The 19609-nt window shown below is 41.5% G+C and overlaps 1 protein-coding gene across 5 annotated transcripts in view; it reads left to right on the top strand.

The window, feature by feature from the left end:
• The window catches only part of LIMA1 (LIM domain and actin binding 1), a 93070-nt gene that overhangs the window by 38558 nt on the left and 34903 nt on the right, over positions 1-19609 (top strand). For all 5 annotated transcript variants that reach the window (XM_032348167.1, XM_032348165.1, XM_032348164.1 and 2 more), the window contains 2 exons: positions 10119-10164; positions 18416-18880. In XM_032348167.1, the coding sequence (XP_032204058.1) occupies positions 10147-10164; positions 18416-18880 (483 nt within the window). In that variant the 5' untranslated portion in view covers positions 10119-10146. The remainder of the gene's footprint in view (positions 1-10118; positions 10165-18415; positions 18881-19609) is intronic.

Genomic DNA, 19609 nt, shown 5'->3' with positions numbered 1-19609 from the left:
ATTAATGGGACTTGGAAACTCCCTCTTCTGCAGAAAGACTTCTTCACATTCTTACCCTTTTCACCCTGGCTAGCCCCACCTCTTTGCAGCTGAACTTGGCTTTCCCTCCTCTTGCATTCTGTCTCAGAGCCGTGGCCGCCTACTCTTTCTGCACATGCTTCCCTGAAATATCCTGGGGCCAGGAGTCAAGGTTGCCCCTCTCCTACATCTCTCCTACCGGTTCCCATCCATTGTGTTTCACTCCTTGTTCTGAAGCTCTGAACCTGTGCTTTGAGGCTTACATCTAACTGGACTCTTTTTATCCTCCCCCTCATTGCAGTGGTGTGCCAGCCGCCTGGCCAAGCTCCTCACCTTTACTGGGGACACTAGCTTCCAGCTTCATTCTCTTCTCAGTGTCTCTCAGCGAAAATGCTGTGGGCATTTTCCATGAGGCAGACCTTCCTTCTGCAGGATGGTCATCATCTTGCCTTTCTCCAAATGCTAATAGTGCCCCTTGACATTGTGGCATCCAAAAAAAGGGGGGGGGTGGAAGGGAAACCCCGGTAAGATTCCCTCACACATTTTCAAAAGTCCCCCAGGGCCAGTAGGGCCCCCAGTGAAGAATCACTGGTCCACTGAACCTGTTTTGTACTCTGGACTCTTAACTTCTTGATCTTCCCTATTTCTTCAACCTGCACATTGTCTGTCAGGGCCTTTTATCCAGTCCCAGCCTTATCATCACGCAGAATCCATCTCTCGAATGTACACTGGGAATGCCCTCTCTGATTGCAGCCTCCTGTCCTAATACTGTTTGACTCTTTTATTCCCACTGATGCTGCTCTTGGGCCAAAACAGGACCCCCAGGCCCTGGATTTCGATCTCCTTCCTGGTTTCACTTCCTTTCCTGCCTACCTCAGTTGGTCGCTTCAGTGCAACTCTCACGCCTTCCTCAGATCCCTTCCCACCACTTTCTTCTGTCATCCACCCCCTGCCCGGGCCAGTTCTCAAAATAGAGGAATCACGTCTTGTAGCACTGATGAGAGGTAGGAAGTTGGAAAAAGCAGTTCATCTTCGGGGCCTTCTTAATCTTGCAGAGAGAAAGCATAAAGCAATCTTGGAGGTCACCTTTTTTTTTTTTTTTTGGAGGTCACCTTTTCATAGCATAGCAGGGTGACTGTCTTTTCTCCCTGAAGGTTAATAAGGGCAAAGGACAGCTGTGCAAAACTGTAAGCCCCAAACCCATTAACAGAATCAGTGTGCCAGGCACCCTGCTAGATTCTTAATAGAAACAGATACTATTTCTAATCCTAACAAAAACTGTATGAGGGAGGGATCTTAGGCCTGTTTTATAGCTGAGAACACAGTGAGTGTACAGTAATTGGATTTGTTTCTATCTAGTATTTTTCATCTGATTCGTATATTCTAATGTACTAAACAGGTTTTGAGGAATGAACAGAATTGTATTTGGTAGGCTGAGAGGACGGTGGTGACATTGCAGAGAACCACAGGACGTATAAGACACAGAAGTACTACAGGGTGACAGGGTGTGATGTGTACTTAGGACAGTAAAGATTAGAGACTTGGCCTGGACTTCTTTTCCATCTCACGCTCAGCAGAGACTCTGATTCGACATTGCTGATACTGCTTATGGCTTTTAGAGTTCACTCACCATAGGTTCCCAAAGCAGATTGCCAGACTAGGTTCCACAAAGCAACTACTAACCTGGTGACCTGATTTTCCCTTATTTTCCAACACCCCCAATTATGGGGTTTAGAATTCATAAATCCTCCACAAGACTAGTTAAGAGACTGTAGGAAACCTTAGGAGGTTTCTGATCAGTAATTAATGTAAAAGTGGTATTTGGGGGAAACAATCTGGCTAATGTTTATAGAATTAGCTGGGCTTTACTTTATTTTTAGCACATTTTACATTTATTCGTACATAAGTTTTTCTAGCATCAGAGCTTGTATCTTATGAGTCCTCTGTAGCTCTAGACTTGTTTCTTTTACTGAACCTCTATACCATATAAATCATTAAATTTGAGGTAAGAAAGGTCCTATTAATGAGTCCATTCAAGCGGCTAGCTTTGGTTTTACTCACCGTTGACTTCAGCATGACATAATCCTTTGCTTGATTAAAATGTTACTCTTTTGGTGGAATTTGGTTTCTTGGCAGCAGACTCCTCTTTGACTCTTATATTTTTGGAAGTAAAGGGAATCTAGCTCAGTGGTTTCCAACCTATCTTAATTGAGTTCTTCAGAGGAACCTCAGGGGCCAGTTCTGGGACAACGGGAAGATGTGAAGGGCTGAGCCTGAGACCTTCCACACCAGCCGTCCTGCTTTGGTCTCTTTCATATGTTAGGTTCTGAAGATACCATTTGAAGAGAGATTTCTGCCGTGAAAAGAGTTTTAAAATCCCTGATCTGGCTAACCTTTGCCCCATTCCTCTCACAGACAAGGAACTTGATATCCAGCAATTAGGATGCAGTTCACACCCCAAGATAGTGGCAAAGCTGAATAGAGCCCATAGATCCCTGCCCCCCATCAGCCTCCCCTCATGTCACAGTTCCTCCCGCTCTTATGATAACTTTCCCCATAACATCGTCTGAAGAAAGAACATGCTTTATATTTAGTCTTCTCTGACTGTTCTTCCTTCATTAAGAAAAAATTGACCCCCATATCTCTCTGGCTAACCTCCTCTCCCCCATGCGCACACACACCCCCCACCACCATTTTTGCTTCTCTGTAATATTTTAGTGGTGAAGTAGTTCCAGAGGAAAATACATTGCCTAAAACTTGGGAGTTTCCATTATCCCTTTGCTCTATTTGAGGGCATACAAGCAAGAGTCATAGCTCAGGAACTCTATTCTGGCCTTAGAAAAGTTCGAGGCACTGTTATTACTGCCAAGATAATTTTAGCGTCCTCCATCAGCTGCCTGCCCCACAGCTGAGCATTAATGAGCAGTTGCAAGATTAAATTCTGTGTGTGAAGAAGAGGAGACTGGAGGACAATCTGGAGAGGGAAGAGGGATGAGATTTTAATTATAGAAATGTCATTGCAAATATTTTTTACCTCAAACTTGGGTCTTCACAATGCCTTTCCCCTCCCCGGTCCCACAACATCAGCAACCTTCACGTTTTGTCATCAGAATAATGCTAGTTGCTCTGAGTTCCTTTGAGGAAAGTCTGAGGCCTGAATCCTAGTCTCACACTGAATTCAGCAGTATGTCAACTAAGCCTTTCTTAGCATCCTGCGAGTGCAAAATGGAAAAAACCCCAAGGCGATGACTTGGAAGAAAGCAGAGGTATGCAAACTTTCCTCCCTGTGTATCTACTATTTAGCAATAGCTCATTATAAATGAAGGGTGGGGAGATTGGAGAGGGAGTTTCAAAACATAATTCAAGACAGCCACTAGCATATATACCTGTGTCTTGCAGATGGCCTAAGTGCTAAAAGAACAGGATTGAAGATGAAAACTATTCTGGGCTTCTTACTTTAAATCTATGTTTCTGTTAAGACAGTAAAGGGAAGGGAACCTTTGAGCTTATTTACTCAACTAACCACAGTAAATACTTTGCCTTGGAGAACAATTGACTGAAAATAAACCTGTCTGCTAATTGGCTCTGCCTCTCATAGATCGTATTATTGCTGTAGTATATACTGTAGATGATTACCCAGGGGGGTGTGGAAACAAGATTCAAGGCCAATTGTAAGTTCCTTTCCTTCTATAATCCACTTTTCCCCCTTGCATTTCCATTAGAGACTGTCAAACGGATATATTAGTGCAAGTGGGGAAAATATATGTACAGGAACATTCACCAAAGTGCTATTTGTAATGGTAAAAACTGGAAACAACCCAAATGCGCATTAAAGGGTATGGGTGAATTAATTATATTTATAATGGAGGAGGACTGCCAGGGTTCCCTGAGCCTTCTGTCCTTGTAGCCTTTGTCTCGCATGACTTCTCAGCACTTTGTCCTTCCCACATTTTTCCTTCTCTTGGCTTCTCTGGCAGTTTCCTTGTTTTCTACCACCTCTCTGTCTTTCCCTTGTCATTCTCTCTTATCACCTCTTTCTTCTCTTCTGAATTCTAAATGTTAGAGTCTCTAGGACCTCTTCTCGCACTACACACTCTTTGTAGATTATATCATTCATATACTCCCATGGCTTTACCATCTGTGGACAGACAAGTCCTAAATTTATATTGCTAGCTCAGATCTCTCTTCTGAGCTCTAGACACATGTATCTAATCACTGCTACCACCAAATGGCTAACACTGTATATATCTATCTCCCCTCTCCCCAAATTTGCTCCTCCAGAATTCCCCATCTTAGTAAACAGTGATTCCATTGACTCAGCTGCCAGAAACCTGGGAATCGTTCTTAACTGCATCTATGCCCTCCCTCATGGCCAATCCTGTTGATTCCACCTCTGAAATACATCTCAAGTCTATTCACTCTCTTTCTCTTCAAGACCACCAACCTGGATCATAGCCAGCATCACCTCCCACTAATGCCACATCCTTTCTCAGCCCCTCCAGTCAGTTTTCCAGATAGTCTCTGGAGCACTATTTTATTTTAGGCTACTTTTTAACTTTTTTAATTATCAGTTTCAGAGGAGGAACTTAGTGATTCATCAGCTGCATATAACACCCAGTGCTCATTACATCAAATCCCCTCCTTAATGCTCATCACCCTATTATCCCTCCCCTCTACCGCTGCCTCCAGCAACACTCAGTTTGTTTCCTATGATTAAGAGTCTCTATGGTTTACCCCCATCTCAATTTTCATCTTATTTTATTTTTTCTTCCCATCCCTTATGTTCATCTGTTTTGTTTCTTAAATTCAACATATCAGTGAAATCATATGGTATTTGTCTTTCTTTAATTGACTTATTTCAGTTATTTAGTGCCATCCACATTGTTGCAAATGGCAAGATTTCATTCTTTTTTATGGCTGAGAAATATTCCATTGTGTATGTATACTACATCTTCTTTATCCACTCGTCTGTGGATGGATATCTGGGCTCTTTCCATAGTTTGGCTATTGTGGACATTGCTGCTATACACATTGGGATCCATGTGCCTCTTTCAATCACTATGTTTGTATCCTTTGGATAAATCCCTAGTAGTGTAGGGTAGCAGGGTAGTGAACTGTAGAGTAGCTCTATTTTTAATTTTTTGAGGAACCTCCACACTGTTTTCCACCAATAGTGTAAGAGTGTTCCCTTTTCTCTGTATCCTTGCCAATATTTGTTGTTTCCTGACTTATTAATTTTAGCCATTCTGACTGGTGTGAAGTGGTATCTCATTGTGGTTTTGATTTGTATTTCCTTGATGCTGAGTAATGGGGAGCATTTTTTCATGTGTCTGTTGGCAATTTGTACGTCTTCCTTGGAGAAATGTCAGTTTATGTCTTCTACCAATTTCTTGACAGGATATTTTGTTTCTTGGGTGTTGAGTTTGATAAGTTCTTTATAGATTTTGGATACTAGCTCTTTACCTGATAAGACATTTGCAAATATTGTCTCCCATTTGGTAAGTTGCCTTTTACTTTTGTTGACTATTTCCTTTGCTGTGCAGAAGCTTTTTATCTTGATGAAGTCCAAATAGTTCATTTTCGCTTTTGTTTCTCTTGCTTTGGAGATGTGTCTAACAAGAAGTTGCTGTGACTGAGGTCATAGAGGTTGCTGCCTGTGTTCTCCTCTAGGATTTTTATGGATTCCTGTCTCATGTTTAGGTCTTTAAGTCATTTTGCGTTTATTTTTATGGAGCATACTTTAAAAAACATGAATTGGATCAGCGCCTGTTCCTTGTACCTAGGATGATGTTCAAAACGCTCACCATGGCCCACAAAGACTCTGCCTCCCCACACCATTTCTAGCCCTCTCCCCTTCTCACTGTGCTCCAGCAACACTGGAGTTCTTTGTGTGACTTATACACCTGAGACACTTTCTTGCCTCGGGCCTTTGCATGTGCTAGTTTTCTGTGCCTGGAATGCTTCTCCCACCACACCCACCCCCAACCCCGGCCTTGTTTTGCCTGGATAACTCCTCTGGTCAAACTTCAGATCTCAGTCTAAAGGTCATTTTTTTCAACAAGACTTTCCTTCATACATACAACACACACGCGCACACACACCACCCACTGCCTTCTCAATTTGGTTCTTTTGTTAGGTTGTTTCATAATACTGTGTTCTTTTTCTTTGAAGGATTTATTGTTATATGTGTGTGTGTGTATATATGTGTACGTGTGTGTGTGTGTGTATATTCATGCACTGTGTGTTTAACCTGTAAGCTGTCTGAGAGCAGGAACTGTATCTCTTTGGGTTATTTCTTTTCCTACTTTTCTCTAGTGCTTGGAACATATTGCTTAAATGAAAATTAAGCTGTTCTGAAATGGAGAAAGGGAGATGCCAAATAGTATGTACAGGGCTGCCAGGGTGGCTCATTCAGTTGAGTGTTGGATTCTTGGTTTTGGGTCAGGTCACGATCTCGGGGTCCGTCCTGGGATTGAGCCCTGAGCTGGGCTCCATGCTTAGCAGGGCATCTGCTTGAGGTTCTTTCCCTCTTCCCCTGCCTCCCCTCACAGTAAATAAATCTCAAAAGAAAAAGAATAGTATGTGCGATATTATCCCACATTTGTTATTTTTTTTAAAAAATATGTATTTTGGATGCTAATCCCTTATCAGATATATGATTCACAAATATTTTCTTTCATTCCATGGATTGCCATTTCATTCTATTGATGATTTCCTTTGAAGCACAGACTTTGTTACAGTTCAGTTTGTCTACTTTTTCTTTTATTGCCTCTGCTTTTATTCCAAGAAATCATTGCCAAAGTCAATCTCATGAAGCTTGGTCCCTATTTTCTTCTAAGAGTAATTTTATAGTTTTAGTTCTTACACTTAGTGTAAGTCCTGAGTCCATTTGACTTAATTTTATATGTGGTGTTAGGTAAGGGTCCAACTTCTATTGTTTTTGCCCATGGATATCCAGATTTCCCAGTATCACTTGTTGAAAAGACTGTCCTTTCCCTGTTAGATGGTCTTAGCACCTTTGTTGAGAAGCCTTGGACTACATATGTGAGGGTTTATTTCCAGGCTGTATTCCATTCCATTGATCTATATGTCTGTCTTTATGCCAATATCACACCATTTTGTTGTTGTTTTTTAATTGTGGTAAAATGTAGATAACACGTAATTTATCATTTTAACCACCTTTAAGTATACAATTCAATGCATTAAGAACATTCACATTGTTGTGCAGCCATCAGCACCATCCCTTTTTCTTTTTTATAGCTGCATAGTATTCTAAACAGGAACAGGTTGTATTTTCTTTACCAGTCCTCTGCTAATGGACATTCAGCTTGTTTTCAGTATTTTGTTGTTACAATTAATGCTATGACAAATAGTCTAACATAAAAGTCATTTTTGCTTTTGTGAATATATCTATAGGACAAATTCTGAAACAAAATTGATGAATCACAGCAGTTGTAATTTTGTGATTTTTGTAAAATTGACAAAATGCCTTCCATAAAGGTTTTATTAATTTACCCTCAGTATTTAGCTTTTTAAAAAAAATTTGTTTATTTGCTAGAGAGAGAGAGAGAGAAAGAGCACAAGCAGGGGGAGCAGCAGGCAGAGGGAGAAAAAGACTCCCCACTGAGCGAGGAGCCTGATGGGGAACTCAGTCTCAGGAACCTGGGATCATGACCTGAGCTGAAGGCAGATGCCTAACCAACTGAGCCACCCAGGTATCCCAGTATATTAGCTTTTTAAAAAAAAAAAAATCTTTTCCTACTTCATAGGTGAAGAATTTTAGTGTAGTTGGAATTTTCTTTTTGAAATTGAACATCCTTTTTGTTTAAGAACCATTTGATATCCTTTTGTGTGAACTGTAGATTTGTATCTGGGCCCATTTTTCTACTAAGTTGTTTGTGGTTTTCTTATTGATTTGTAAGGGTTCTTTTTATTTATTTATTTTTTTTTTAAAGATATATATATTTTTAAATTTATTTGACAGACAGATCACAAGTAGACAGAGAGGCAGGCAGAGAGAGAGAGGAGGAGAAGGCAGGCTCCCTGCTGAGCAGAGAGCCCGATGTGAGGCTCGATCCCAGGACCCTGGGATCATGACCTGAGCCGAAGGCAGAGGCTTTAACCACTGAGCCACCCAGGCGCCCTAAGGGTTCTTTTTAATATATGAAAATTAGTCATCAGTCTGTAATATAAGTTGCCAGGTATCTTTCCAGCTTGTCACTTGGCCATTATCTTCCATAACCTATTTTGGCCAATGAAATACCAGAGATTTTTGGAAGCCTTTCATCCTACTTTGTTAGAAAGCTCTGGTCAGTTGCGGAGTAATTCCCAGCCTGGTGAATGAGATGCTTATTAATATCTGATTGTTAAAATTCAAACAGTGTCAGAACTGGAAGAGACCTCAGAAATCTTCTCACATAGTTATTTAATTTTATAGATGAGGCCCAAGTAAATGGAGTGATTTAACCCAGGTTTTATAGCAGCAGGTAAGCATATATATATATATATAGAGAGAGAGAGAGAGGGAGAGAAACCTTTGACTATATTTGAATTATTATGTGCCAGAACCAGGGCATTTTTCTGGTCCTCATTTTGAACGAGTTATTCTGCGTAACACACACTAAGAGAGTTCTGAACTTACGAAGGTATTTTTGAATTGAAAGTTGTTTTTGGCAGAGATAAGGGCCTTTCCCCATTCTGCTTTTTATCTTTTTCTCTTACTTCCTTTTCCTTCTCCAAATGTCTTGTGAATTCAGAAATTCTACCTTAAGACAGAGAACAAGTGGGCCTTTTCTAAGGTGTGTTGATGCTGAATTGTAGGCATGTAAGCTCAAGGGAGTCACGGGGTGGGGATTCTCTGGGTAATAGCCCTTTCCATGTTTGACTTGGAGGCCCTGAGGAAGCCAGGTGAGGTGGTTCTGGGTGGTCTGGGGATTTGCTGCAGCCTAGACCCCCCAGCCCATCTTTGTCTTCAAAAGGAGAAAACCCAATCATCCCTGAAAAGTCCTGGGACTTTAGTTGTTTCTCAGAGATCTTCTGGTCCAAGTAATAAAGATGATTAAAGTAATAATAAAATTAAAATAGTTAAACCATACATGCCTGTTTATCAAATCTAAGATGCCATCCTCTATAGCCTGGCCACTATTTTATGCATCACCAAGAAAAAATACTACTAATTAAAAGGATCGATGCTTTCTTAGCACATAAACTTTTCTCACGTATCACCCTTATACATACCTAAAACAGTAATTTTTCTTTCAATACCAAATCATAGTATAATTTCTTTTTTTTTTTTAAAGATTATTTATTTATTTATTTATTTGACAGAGAGAAATTACAAGTACACTGAGAGGCAGGCAGAGAGAGAGAGAAGGAAGCAGGCTCCCCGCTGAGCAGAGAGCCCGATGCGGGACTCGATCCCAGGACCCTGAGATCATGACCTGAGCCGAAGGCAGCGGCTTAACCCACTGAGCCACCCAGGCGCCCTATAATTTCTTTAAAGACATTTTAAGCGACATTTAAAACATGTGCAATACCATCAAATACATTGAGCTAAAGTGACAATACTAAAAGCTTAGATTAAATTCACACATGACCAGGAAGTATAAATACCTCTGCATCATTTGGCAAGAATTAGAAGATCTGAGAGGCATTAGTGTGGGGGAAATGTGCATCCTCGGGTCAATGCAGTGTTCTATCCTTTGACTAATTCCAAAGCCTTATTACACGTGTGATCTCAGTCTTCACAGCAACATGGAAAGTAGATCTATAAAGCCATTTTCTAGGTAAGGAAGCTGAGACTTGCCAGAGATCACAGTTAATGAGTGATTAAAGTAGGACTTAAACCCCAGACTTTCTGCTCTACCTAGTCATTTGCTGGCATTTGACCTCCTCGCGTTGGATCTTTCTGTTAGACCAGACTAGATGACTGGAACAGTGCCAGAAGTGAGGGCCACTCTGATTTTGTGTTTCTTCTGATAGAGTTGATTAAAGACACTTGCTAGCAGAAATAGATAGGCAGAAGTCATTTCATAAAAGATTTAAAAAGTAAAAATATAATTTAATTGAGGACATTCTCTTTCTCCCCCTTTTCTCTGAAGGTACCAGAAAGCGGCTGAAGAAGCAAACATGGAAAAGAGGAGAAGTGTAAGTACTGAGAAGCCCCGGGGCCTGTGGAGCTTCCCTAATGGAGCCTGGGTGGCCGAGCCACCTGCAGCCTCCGCTTGGGCTCCACGTCAGCTGAGCAGGGCCTGAGGCCAGCTGGTCTGAACATGTGCCACTTAACGGGAGAATGCGGCTCGGGTGCAGGGAATCTTATTTTTCCACTGAAATTCTCCTTTTGAACCCTTTTTTTTTCTTCCCTGAGTTGAGTGAAAGATAGAAGACCAAGTGCTTTGCCTGAGGTTAGGAAAACGACTTACTACTTCTGCTCACATTAGAATACAGGGTCCCTCGGCTTCAGCCCTTGTTACAAATCACACCACCAGAATTTCTATATTTCTGCATTTAAATGGTAGCAGCTGTGCAGCTGTTGTCGTCCTCTGGGTTCTTTGTTTAAAGCACACTTCTTGACCCACTCTAGTTAGCAAATTTCTCAGCTGCAGGATCCATCAAAGGCAAAAACCTCAGAACAAGCTCTCTGCTTGTAACCATTCTGTGCTCTCCCTGCTGGCTCGCCTCCGGCTGGGCTGGAGCGTGTATTTCTTTTGAAATCTTACTTGGTTTAGTCTTATGAGGGAAAAACCTCACATATTTGGGTAAGAATTCTTTAATTTGACTGGCATTGCAAAAATATCCTGCTGGCAGTTTTTAGTATCCAACCTATTTAAATTAGTATGTAACGTGCCCCTGTCAATTTGTTCTCTCTAAGGGGGTAATGCTGACCACGACTTTGGCTTAATTTTACTATAATTAAAAATTGGATCCCTCTGGTGCACTGTAAGCAAAAGCTACCATCATTTCACTCAACTGTTGATTTCTTTTCTTTCCTCCTTCTCTCTCGTGCCTGTTACTTTTCCTCTCCCTCCTTTCCTTCTTCCTTCTTCCCTTTCATTTATTCATTTAGCGAGTATTCACAAATCACCTACAACATGCCAAGCGCTGTTTTAGGCATGCTTATAGACCACATGACAGCCATCATGGAGTTTTACATGATAGTGGGAGAGATGAACAATAAAGAATTTGTGGTGATTAGTGCTAAGAAACAACACAAAGCAGGTAAGAGGGATAGAATGTAGGCTGGTTCAGGAAAGCCTCTGATGAGGGGACATTGGAGCAGAGATCTGAGGATATGAACCGGGGAGAAGAATGATTCAGGTGGCAAAGAATATATGCAAATGCCCCGAGGCAGGAACATTCTCAATGTGTTTGAGGAATAGGAAAACGAGACTTAGAGAGCCACTATAAAGACCTGGGCTTTAACTCTCATCACATGGGGCCTTTGGAGGGTTTGTAAGCGAAGGAGCGATTTGATCTGACTTAAATTAAAAAAGAGGAGGGACTGCCTGGGTGGCTCAGTCAGTTAAGCATCTGCCTTCAGCTCAGGTCATGATCCTAGGACCCTGGGATCTTGCTCAGTGGGGAGCCTGCTTCTCCCTCTCCTTCTGCCTGCCACTCCCCCTGCTGTGCTCTCTCACTCTCTGACAAATAAATAATTAAGATTAAAAAAAAAAAAAGAGGAGAAAGAGACTATAGGAATATTGGCAGAAGCATGGAGACAAATTATAAGACAATTTCAGTGATTTAGGCAAGAGAGGATAACAGATTGGACTGGAGTGGTAGCTCTATAGATAAAGAAAAGTAGTTAGGATTTATACTGAAAGAGAAAGAGAAGGATCATGCATGGCAACAGTGGCTTGGGCTCAAACACCTGGAAAAATATTATTAATAGAAATGGAGAAGACTATAGTAAAAGCAGGTTTAGAGACGGGAAGATGGTAGCAGCTCAATTTGGGGATTGTTAGATAGGAAATGCCTTAAAGACATCCAAGTAGAGATGTTATGTAAGAACTTGTATATATAAATCTGCAACCAAAAGAGATGAAGGCTGAAGATAAGATGTGAATGTATCAAAGGATCAGTGGTATTTAAAGACATGAGATGTATGAGATCACTTAGGGAGTGAATAGAGACAGAAGAGAAGAGGTCTGAAGATGGAGCTCAGGAGCACCTTGATGTTTGAAAGTTAGAGAGGTAAGGAGGAAACAGCAAAAGAGATGGGGCAGGAGCAACTGGTGAAACAGCAGTAGAAACTAGAGAATGGATGCCAGAAGCCAAGTGAAGAAAAGGCTTCTTAAAGGAGAGTTATTAGCAGACACACAGAGGAGCTGGGAACTGACCATTGGATTTGGCAACATGAAGGTCATTGGTCACTTTGTGCTCTTTGGGAGTGATGGGATAAAGGCCTGATTGGTGTAGGTTCTAGACAGTATAGATAGATTTCTGTGAGTGTAGACAAACATTTATGGGGCATCTCATAGGTGCCAGATGCTGAAGACACAAAGAGGAATAAGATGCAGTCCTTGCCTTCAAGGGACTGTCTAGTTTGGAAAATGGAGTTTATAATCCCAGAGCAATAAGTACCATGTTAGAGAAATACTCATGGTGGTGGGGGAGAATTTAGGAGGAACTCATAACCTGGACTATGCCATGTAAGGAAGACTTCCCAGAAGTGGTGCCTGTCTAAACCCAAGGGACAGATAGGAATTAACTAAGCACAAGGGGCAAAGAAGTGACAGAGGAAGTGACACATGCACAGCATGGAGACATGAGGACAGGACATTTGGCATTTGAAAAGATAATTGTCACATTCACCAAGATGGAGGACTCAGGAAAAGAAACAGATCAAAGGGTGAGGGGTAAAGAGAGGAGAAGGGAAACTTCAGGCTTAGACAAGGATGAGTTTAAGATGCCTATAGAATTCCCTGGTGGAATTCTAGGTAAGGAGATATCTGGCTAGAGTTATAGGGTATGAGTCATCAATAGGCAACTGGTGGGTAAAACCAGAAGGTAGATGACATCATCTGCAGGGAATAGGTAAGTGAAAAAAGAGGACCTAAGATGGAACCTTCAGGGACCCCAGCAAGTGGTGGGTTGGGGGAGGAAAGGGAACAGAGGAAGAGAAACCTGTAAAGAAGATTGAGGAGTGGCCAGAGAAATGGGAAGAAATCCAGAAAAAAAAAAGGGAGGGTATCTCACAGTAACCATGAAAGGATGGGGTTATTAAAAGGGGGAATGGTCAGTAATGTCAAATGTTATAGAAAGATCAAATAAAATAAAGCAGAAGTGTCCATTGCATTTGGCAGTGATGTAAACAGATAATTAAGGAATAAAAAATAAACATATGAAGAAATGCTTAGGGGTGCCTGGGTGGCTCAGTGGGTTAAGCCTCTGCCTTCGACTCAGGTCATGATCCCAGGGTCTTGGGATCAAGCCCGCATCGGGCTCTCTGCTCAGCGGGGAGCCTGCCTGCCCCAACCCCACCACCTGCCTCTCTGCCTACTTGTGATCTCTATCTGTCAAATAAATAACTAAAATCTTAAAAGAAGAAAAAATGCTTAGTCTCACTAATAATAAAAAATGTAAATTAAAGTAACCATGAGATGTAAGGTTGTAATCTAAACAGTTGGCAAATTTTTTTTTATCAGCTAATATTCAGTATGTGAGGAAATAAGAATGCTCATACACTGGTAGTGATAGTACAGTAACCATACTCTACTGTTCTGTATCTTGCTTTTAAACACATAATGTGCTTTTTTATATCTTCCCATATAAATATATATATTTATGATACCTAAAAAATATATATAGTATATAGAAATGGAGGGGGTTGAGAGCATATGTGCCACACTGTTGGCAATGGGTATCTTGATGGGAAAGGGTAGGGAAGTCAAATAAGGAAAATGAGAGTACATAGCCAAGGCATGTATACATTCCTATATTGATTGTGACTTTTCTTCCCCCCCCCCCCAGTAAGTTTTTTTATTACTTTATTTTCTTTCAGACTGAGAGTGATTAGGTGGGGAGAGGAGGGCGTGGTGAAGGTCAGAGGGAACAGGAGAGAGAGAATTGAAGCAGGCTCCATGTCCATCACAGGGCCTGACTTGATCCCACAACCTTGAGATCATGACCCGGAACCAAAATCAGGAGTCTGATGATTAACGGACTGAGCCACCCAGGCACCCCTCTTACTACTTTTGTAGTTGACAAAATAGTAAGTTAAAAATAAGATAATAAAATGAAAATGTTAAAGAGGTCATGGGTAATCTTGACTGGAGCTACTTCAGAAGTGTTTGGGTGGTGGAGGAAGCAGGAGTGGAGAGCACACAAGTGCAAACAGCAAATACAGACAGTGCTTTCAAAATCCTTAACTTTAAAAATGCAAGAGACAGCAGTCACTAGAGGAACATAGAAAGCTGAGGAAGTGTTACTTTTTTTTTAAGCAAACTTTTTATTTTGAAATATTTTCAGATTTACAGTAGCGTTCTTAAGATAGTACAGAGAGTTCCCATATATCTCCACCTACCTCCCCCTAATGTTAACATCTTGCATAACTCTCAAACATTTATCAAAACTAAGAAATTAACTAATGCAATGCTATTAACTAAACTATGGAATTTATTCAGATGCACCAGTTTTTCCACTAATGACAGAGGGTTGCTTTTAAGATCCACCAGAAGCCTGAATTTTCTCCTGAAGAACAGGGAGAAATATCCATATGCATTTATAGAAGTGACTGACCAGATGAAATACTTATATTCTACCATGGAAAGCAAGTTAGAGAAACATTCAGAAGCAAGTGGGTACATTTATTCCTTCAGTAGACAGTGGGATCAGGTTACATGATAGCCTAGTTTTCCAGAAATTTACTTTTTCCTTTTTCTTCCTCTTCCACTTACATCTAGGAAACACAAACACAGACCATTAATAGTGCCATCAGTTATATTTTCAGGTTCCTTTCAAACATGTAATGCCGCTTCTTGAAATCTGTTCAAGTTGGGCACTCATCTCCATAATGACTGGCTACCACTTTTCTGAGAAGCTCTCAGCTGAAGAATTTCTTCCCTTTCTTGGGGGCTGTATGTCCCGGTAGTCTGTGTTTGCAGCTGCACTGCTGTCTTCTACCCAACATCCTCAGCTTTTAAGATGATGCTGCAAGAGTTCAGCAGTAAAGTTCATTTGACCCAGCCTCTTCATTTGAATGGTGGAATAACAGAGACCCAAAGAGAGGAGAGGACTTACTTCACAGTCATACATCTCAGATGAGCAGTGCTGGGACACATCCCAATTCCAAGTCAAATGCTCCAGCAGAAAACACATTGTGTTGCATTTCCAGGTTGTATCTAATCTGGATTCAGGAAGCCAGTTATGGTCCAGAGGCAAATCTGCCAAGGTTCCCAGCCTTGCTGGGTAGAATGAACAGCGTGCTGGATGTCACACTCGAGAAAGGAGGCTATCGTCATGTAGTAACCCATAAGACCCTTGAAAACTTGCAGCCTCCATGGCTTCCCACTGCCTCTTCTAGGAAAATATTTGGGGAAAAGTTAAAACCAACTGGAATTTTGCCTTACTGTGTGCCCCACACCCCCACTCTGGAACAGTGGAGACTAGATAGAGAATAGAAAGAACAGTAAGAGACTGTAATCCAAGTACAGGACTTGGGAGTCGAGTGGATACTGTGGTTGATCATTATGAGGTGTGGCTGGAGGAGTAGGAAGGACCACCCACTAGATCTTAATTGTCACCACTTACTGGGCACCTATTTATGTCCAATACTACACTACATGCTTTAATATAGACACATCTGTTCTCCACAATAGCCCAGTATGGTAGGTTCCAGAAATTAAACTTGCCCAAGGTCACTTGTCTGGGTGGGGCTGGAATAGACTAGTAACACGTGTTCTTTGTAGAACGTGGAAGTGTGTTATAATCCCTTCTCCAGTGGTAACCCAGGCCATCTCAATACAACGCTCTTGCCATTGTACAGTCCAGACTGCTTTCAGCTATTGCTTTTATTCTGTACCTTCTTGCTTCTTTTCCTTCCCCAGAAGGACTGGAGTCACTGCTTCTTCCCCGTTTTTGCTCTCCTCGGGTCCTAAAGACTGGCATCCTGGTATTGCCTGGGTATGCTGCCAGAAGGGATTTCAGGGTGTGGGGCCTTTCATGCTCTCAGACTGCACAGCCTCTTTTGTTCCCACTTAAAGACTTCTGAATGTGTACCCTTAAGAACTCCTTTTAATAAAAGAGCACACTTACTCCTTGTTACAATGCCCCCAAGGGATGTCCTCCACCCAGGCCCTTTTTGGGACACTGTCTATACCCTATTCCATAGATCCCTCTCTTCCTGGTCATCCCAAGTAAAGTAGAAGTGGTCATTTTTGAGCTGCTTATAGTAACATCAAAGCGTTCTAATATTCTGTCGATTTTTGTGATAGGTTGATGATGTATAGTTCTATTTTGTATTCATTTGTGTTACATAATGAATACAGATGCCCATAATCCACATCTGTTAACATCCTGATGTCTTTTCTTCCAGACTACTTTTCTATGCTTATAAATATACATTTGTATTATAAAATAGGATTATGTGGTCTTAAAAAAATTTTTTTTAAGATTTTATTTATTTGTCAGAGAAAGAGCACAAGCAGGGGGAGCAGGAAGCAGAGAGAGAAACAGACACCTGCTGAGCAGGGAGTCCAACTCAGGGCTTGATCCTGGGACCCTAGGATGATGACCTGAGCTGAAGATAGATGCTTAACCAACGGAGCCACCCAGGCGTCCTTGTGGTCTTAAAATTTGCTTTTTTCCACTCAAAAGTATCTTTATGAGCATCTTTCCATGTCAGTAAATATACTTGGATCACATGATTGCTGAGAAAAGTAGAGTCTAGTTACCAAGGCAAAATGCCACTTAGAGTGGCAGGGCTCTTGTTTGGGCTGGACATAGGCACGGCAGGTGCAGCTGGAGACCCAGATGACTCATCCATTGTGTGGCAGGAGGTAACATCCAGCAAAGCATGCTACAGGCGATAAGGCAGCACCAGCATCCAGTTTAATTCTTTTCCAACAAGAAGACTCTTCACACTTTCTGTATTTATAATCCATTCATTCTTCCACCAGTGAATCATCTTGTCAGTAAAGATTTAAACACTAAAATCAAGCAGTTTTCCTCTGTAAGTTTTTTTTTTTTTCAGACCTGGGTACTATTTGATGAAGCAGTTCCTGCAGTGTCTTCAGGAGAGTAATAGGGTGAGAGATTTAATTCCCAATATAGCTGCTAATCCTGTTTAATTCCCGGAAGTCTTTCAGTCCTAGGTGGTTTGTCCTTTCTTTCTTAGTTGAAAGACCGGTGAGTCACAGACCACAGGAACAGAGGGCACAAAGGTACTGGAGTTCGTGGCTTATTGGGAGGTAGTGCTGCTCTGCTTATTTATAGGAACGCTTTCAGAGTATGGGACATTGGATTTTACTTCGTCAAGCATGTTTCCTCTGTTATCCTGGTACAGCCCTGGCAGTTTCAAGGTTGTTTGCAATCTTACATGTATCAATTAATTCCATTTTGACCCAGGTGAAAGTGACCTCTCTCAGATGTGTAAGTGTGTGTCTTTCAATGCAGAAAGTGAGTGGTAGTGTTTTCATATGCAGCCTGGATATTTGTCTACCAAAGGATCTGTGAAACAGTAAATTTTCCGACAACTGAGAATTTACACATGGACAGACATGGAGAGAAGAGCAGAGGGGGAAAAAAGAGGATTAGGTTCTTATGTAAAAATAAAATTTGTTCTATGCATGTAGATTATGTCAGATATGATGAAATACCATTTATGCAAATACATGTAAAAGTTTGGTGAGTTCTCTCAATTTCTACCAATACTTTCAATCCTTGATGATACTATCCACAATTACAGTACTATATAGTTTCAGTTATACTGCGCCTTTGTCATATTTAAAAGAAAGAAAACCCCAGCAGGATTCCCCATGTAATTTTGTGACATGCAATGATGAACTTGTATTAATGTATATCTGCGGGGTTTAAAGTGTCCAGTATTTTGCTTCCTCTTTCTTGTTTTCCTTATTAATCTTTGGATAAAAATCCCTTGTTTCCCATGTAACTATCATTAGATCTGGGCTCTCCTTTCTTCTCATTTTGTCCTTATAAGGCTATCCTGTTTTATCACTTCCTGCTTCAGCTCCTGACTTTTTCTCTCTTCCCCTCTCCGTCTCCCGTCTCCCGGGCTGGATGCTTTCTCCATGTGGCAGGGCTGTAACTGTTCACAGCTGTCTGAAACGCCAGTGGACCAGGAGCTGCTTAGAGTTCTAACTTTCATTTTACAAAGAACAACATGTTTGAATGTTTCACCAGGCAAGTTATAACTGGCACTGACTTCTTGTTCTTCTAGAACACTGAAAATCTTCCCCAGCACTGCAGGAGGGGAATCCTGACTGTGTTAAAGAAGAAGTGGGAGAACCCAGCCCAGGGCACAGAGTCTCACACAGACGCCCTGCGGGACGGCAGCGCCGAGGTCAGACACGGAGGCAGCGGTCCTGCTGGTGACTTGTCTAGAAGCTCTGCCTCTGAGGCCGAAGCTGACCAGGAAGGAAGAGCCCACCCCAGACCTAGACTTGGATCTCCTCCTGAAGCCCTTACTCAGTGTCTGTATCCCCGCACTGAGGCCAGTGAGCGTCTTAAAGACCACTCGAAAGAAAGTAAAAAAATGGAAAATTGTCTAGGAGAATCCAGGCATGAAGTAGGAAAACCTGAAATCAGTGAAAACACAGAAGCCTCAAACAAAATAGAGAAATACAATGTTCCGCTGAACAGGCTTAAGATGATGTTTGAGAAGGGTGAACCAGCTCCAACCAAGGTAAGGACTGGGCCGGTGGCAGGCTTGAGAAAGTCAATTCACGTGATTTAAACAAAGCTGTTTTTCTGATCTAGACAGTTCGAGTGGTGTGGCCAGTATGTCTTTTGATTCAGAATTAAATAAATTAACGAAAAGTCTGGAATTATTTACATAGATGCTAAGGTTTGCCAATCTTTGACCCAGTTTCAAGTGAAACTTACACACTGGGATTCAGGTTAATATCTAGAAACAAAGAGTTTGATGCCGATTGGATCTTGTGTTTTTGTACGCGCGCCCTTTTAATTTGTCTTCCTGTGCCTTTTGTCATTTGTAGCTTTGGGGGGTGGAATTACTGCTGAATATCTCTCCGCGTGGACACAGCTGCAGGCTGAGTGTTAAGGCCAGAGTTTAACATTAAGACTGAGGCTCAGTTGTCTCTTTGCTAGCTGCCTCCTTCTCTTCTCAACTTCCTCATCTGTGCCTCCCAACAAATGTTTTCTATCAGCTAAAATCCTCTCCCAGGAAAAATCAATGAGGATAGCCAGACTAACTGTAGCCTTCAGGAGTTTTGACTTGCAAATGCACAGGGTTGCATTTTCCTACAACTGCTAATGAAATTTGATCCTTCATGTGGATTACAGACCGGGTACCCAGAGGGAATTACTTAACTAGAAAATGAGTTACATATGCGGGTGACTTATAACACAATCCAGGGGCTGCAGAACTGGTAAATTTTTCCAGTTTTCTCAT

The sequence above is a fragment of the Mustela erminea genome, chromosome 6, assembly GCF_009829155.1.
Source record: "Mustela erminea isolate mMusErm1 chromosome 6, mMusErm1.Pri, whole genome shotgun sequence".
Taxonomy (NCBI): domain Eukaryota; kingdom Metazoa; phylum Chordata; class Mammalia; order Carnivora; family Mustelidae; genus Mustela; species Mustela erminea.
The sequence above is the reverse complement of the archived record's forward strand: the minus strand, read 5'-3'. Positions and strand labels throughout refer to the sequence as shown.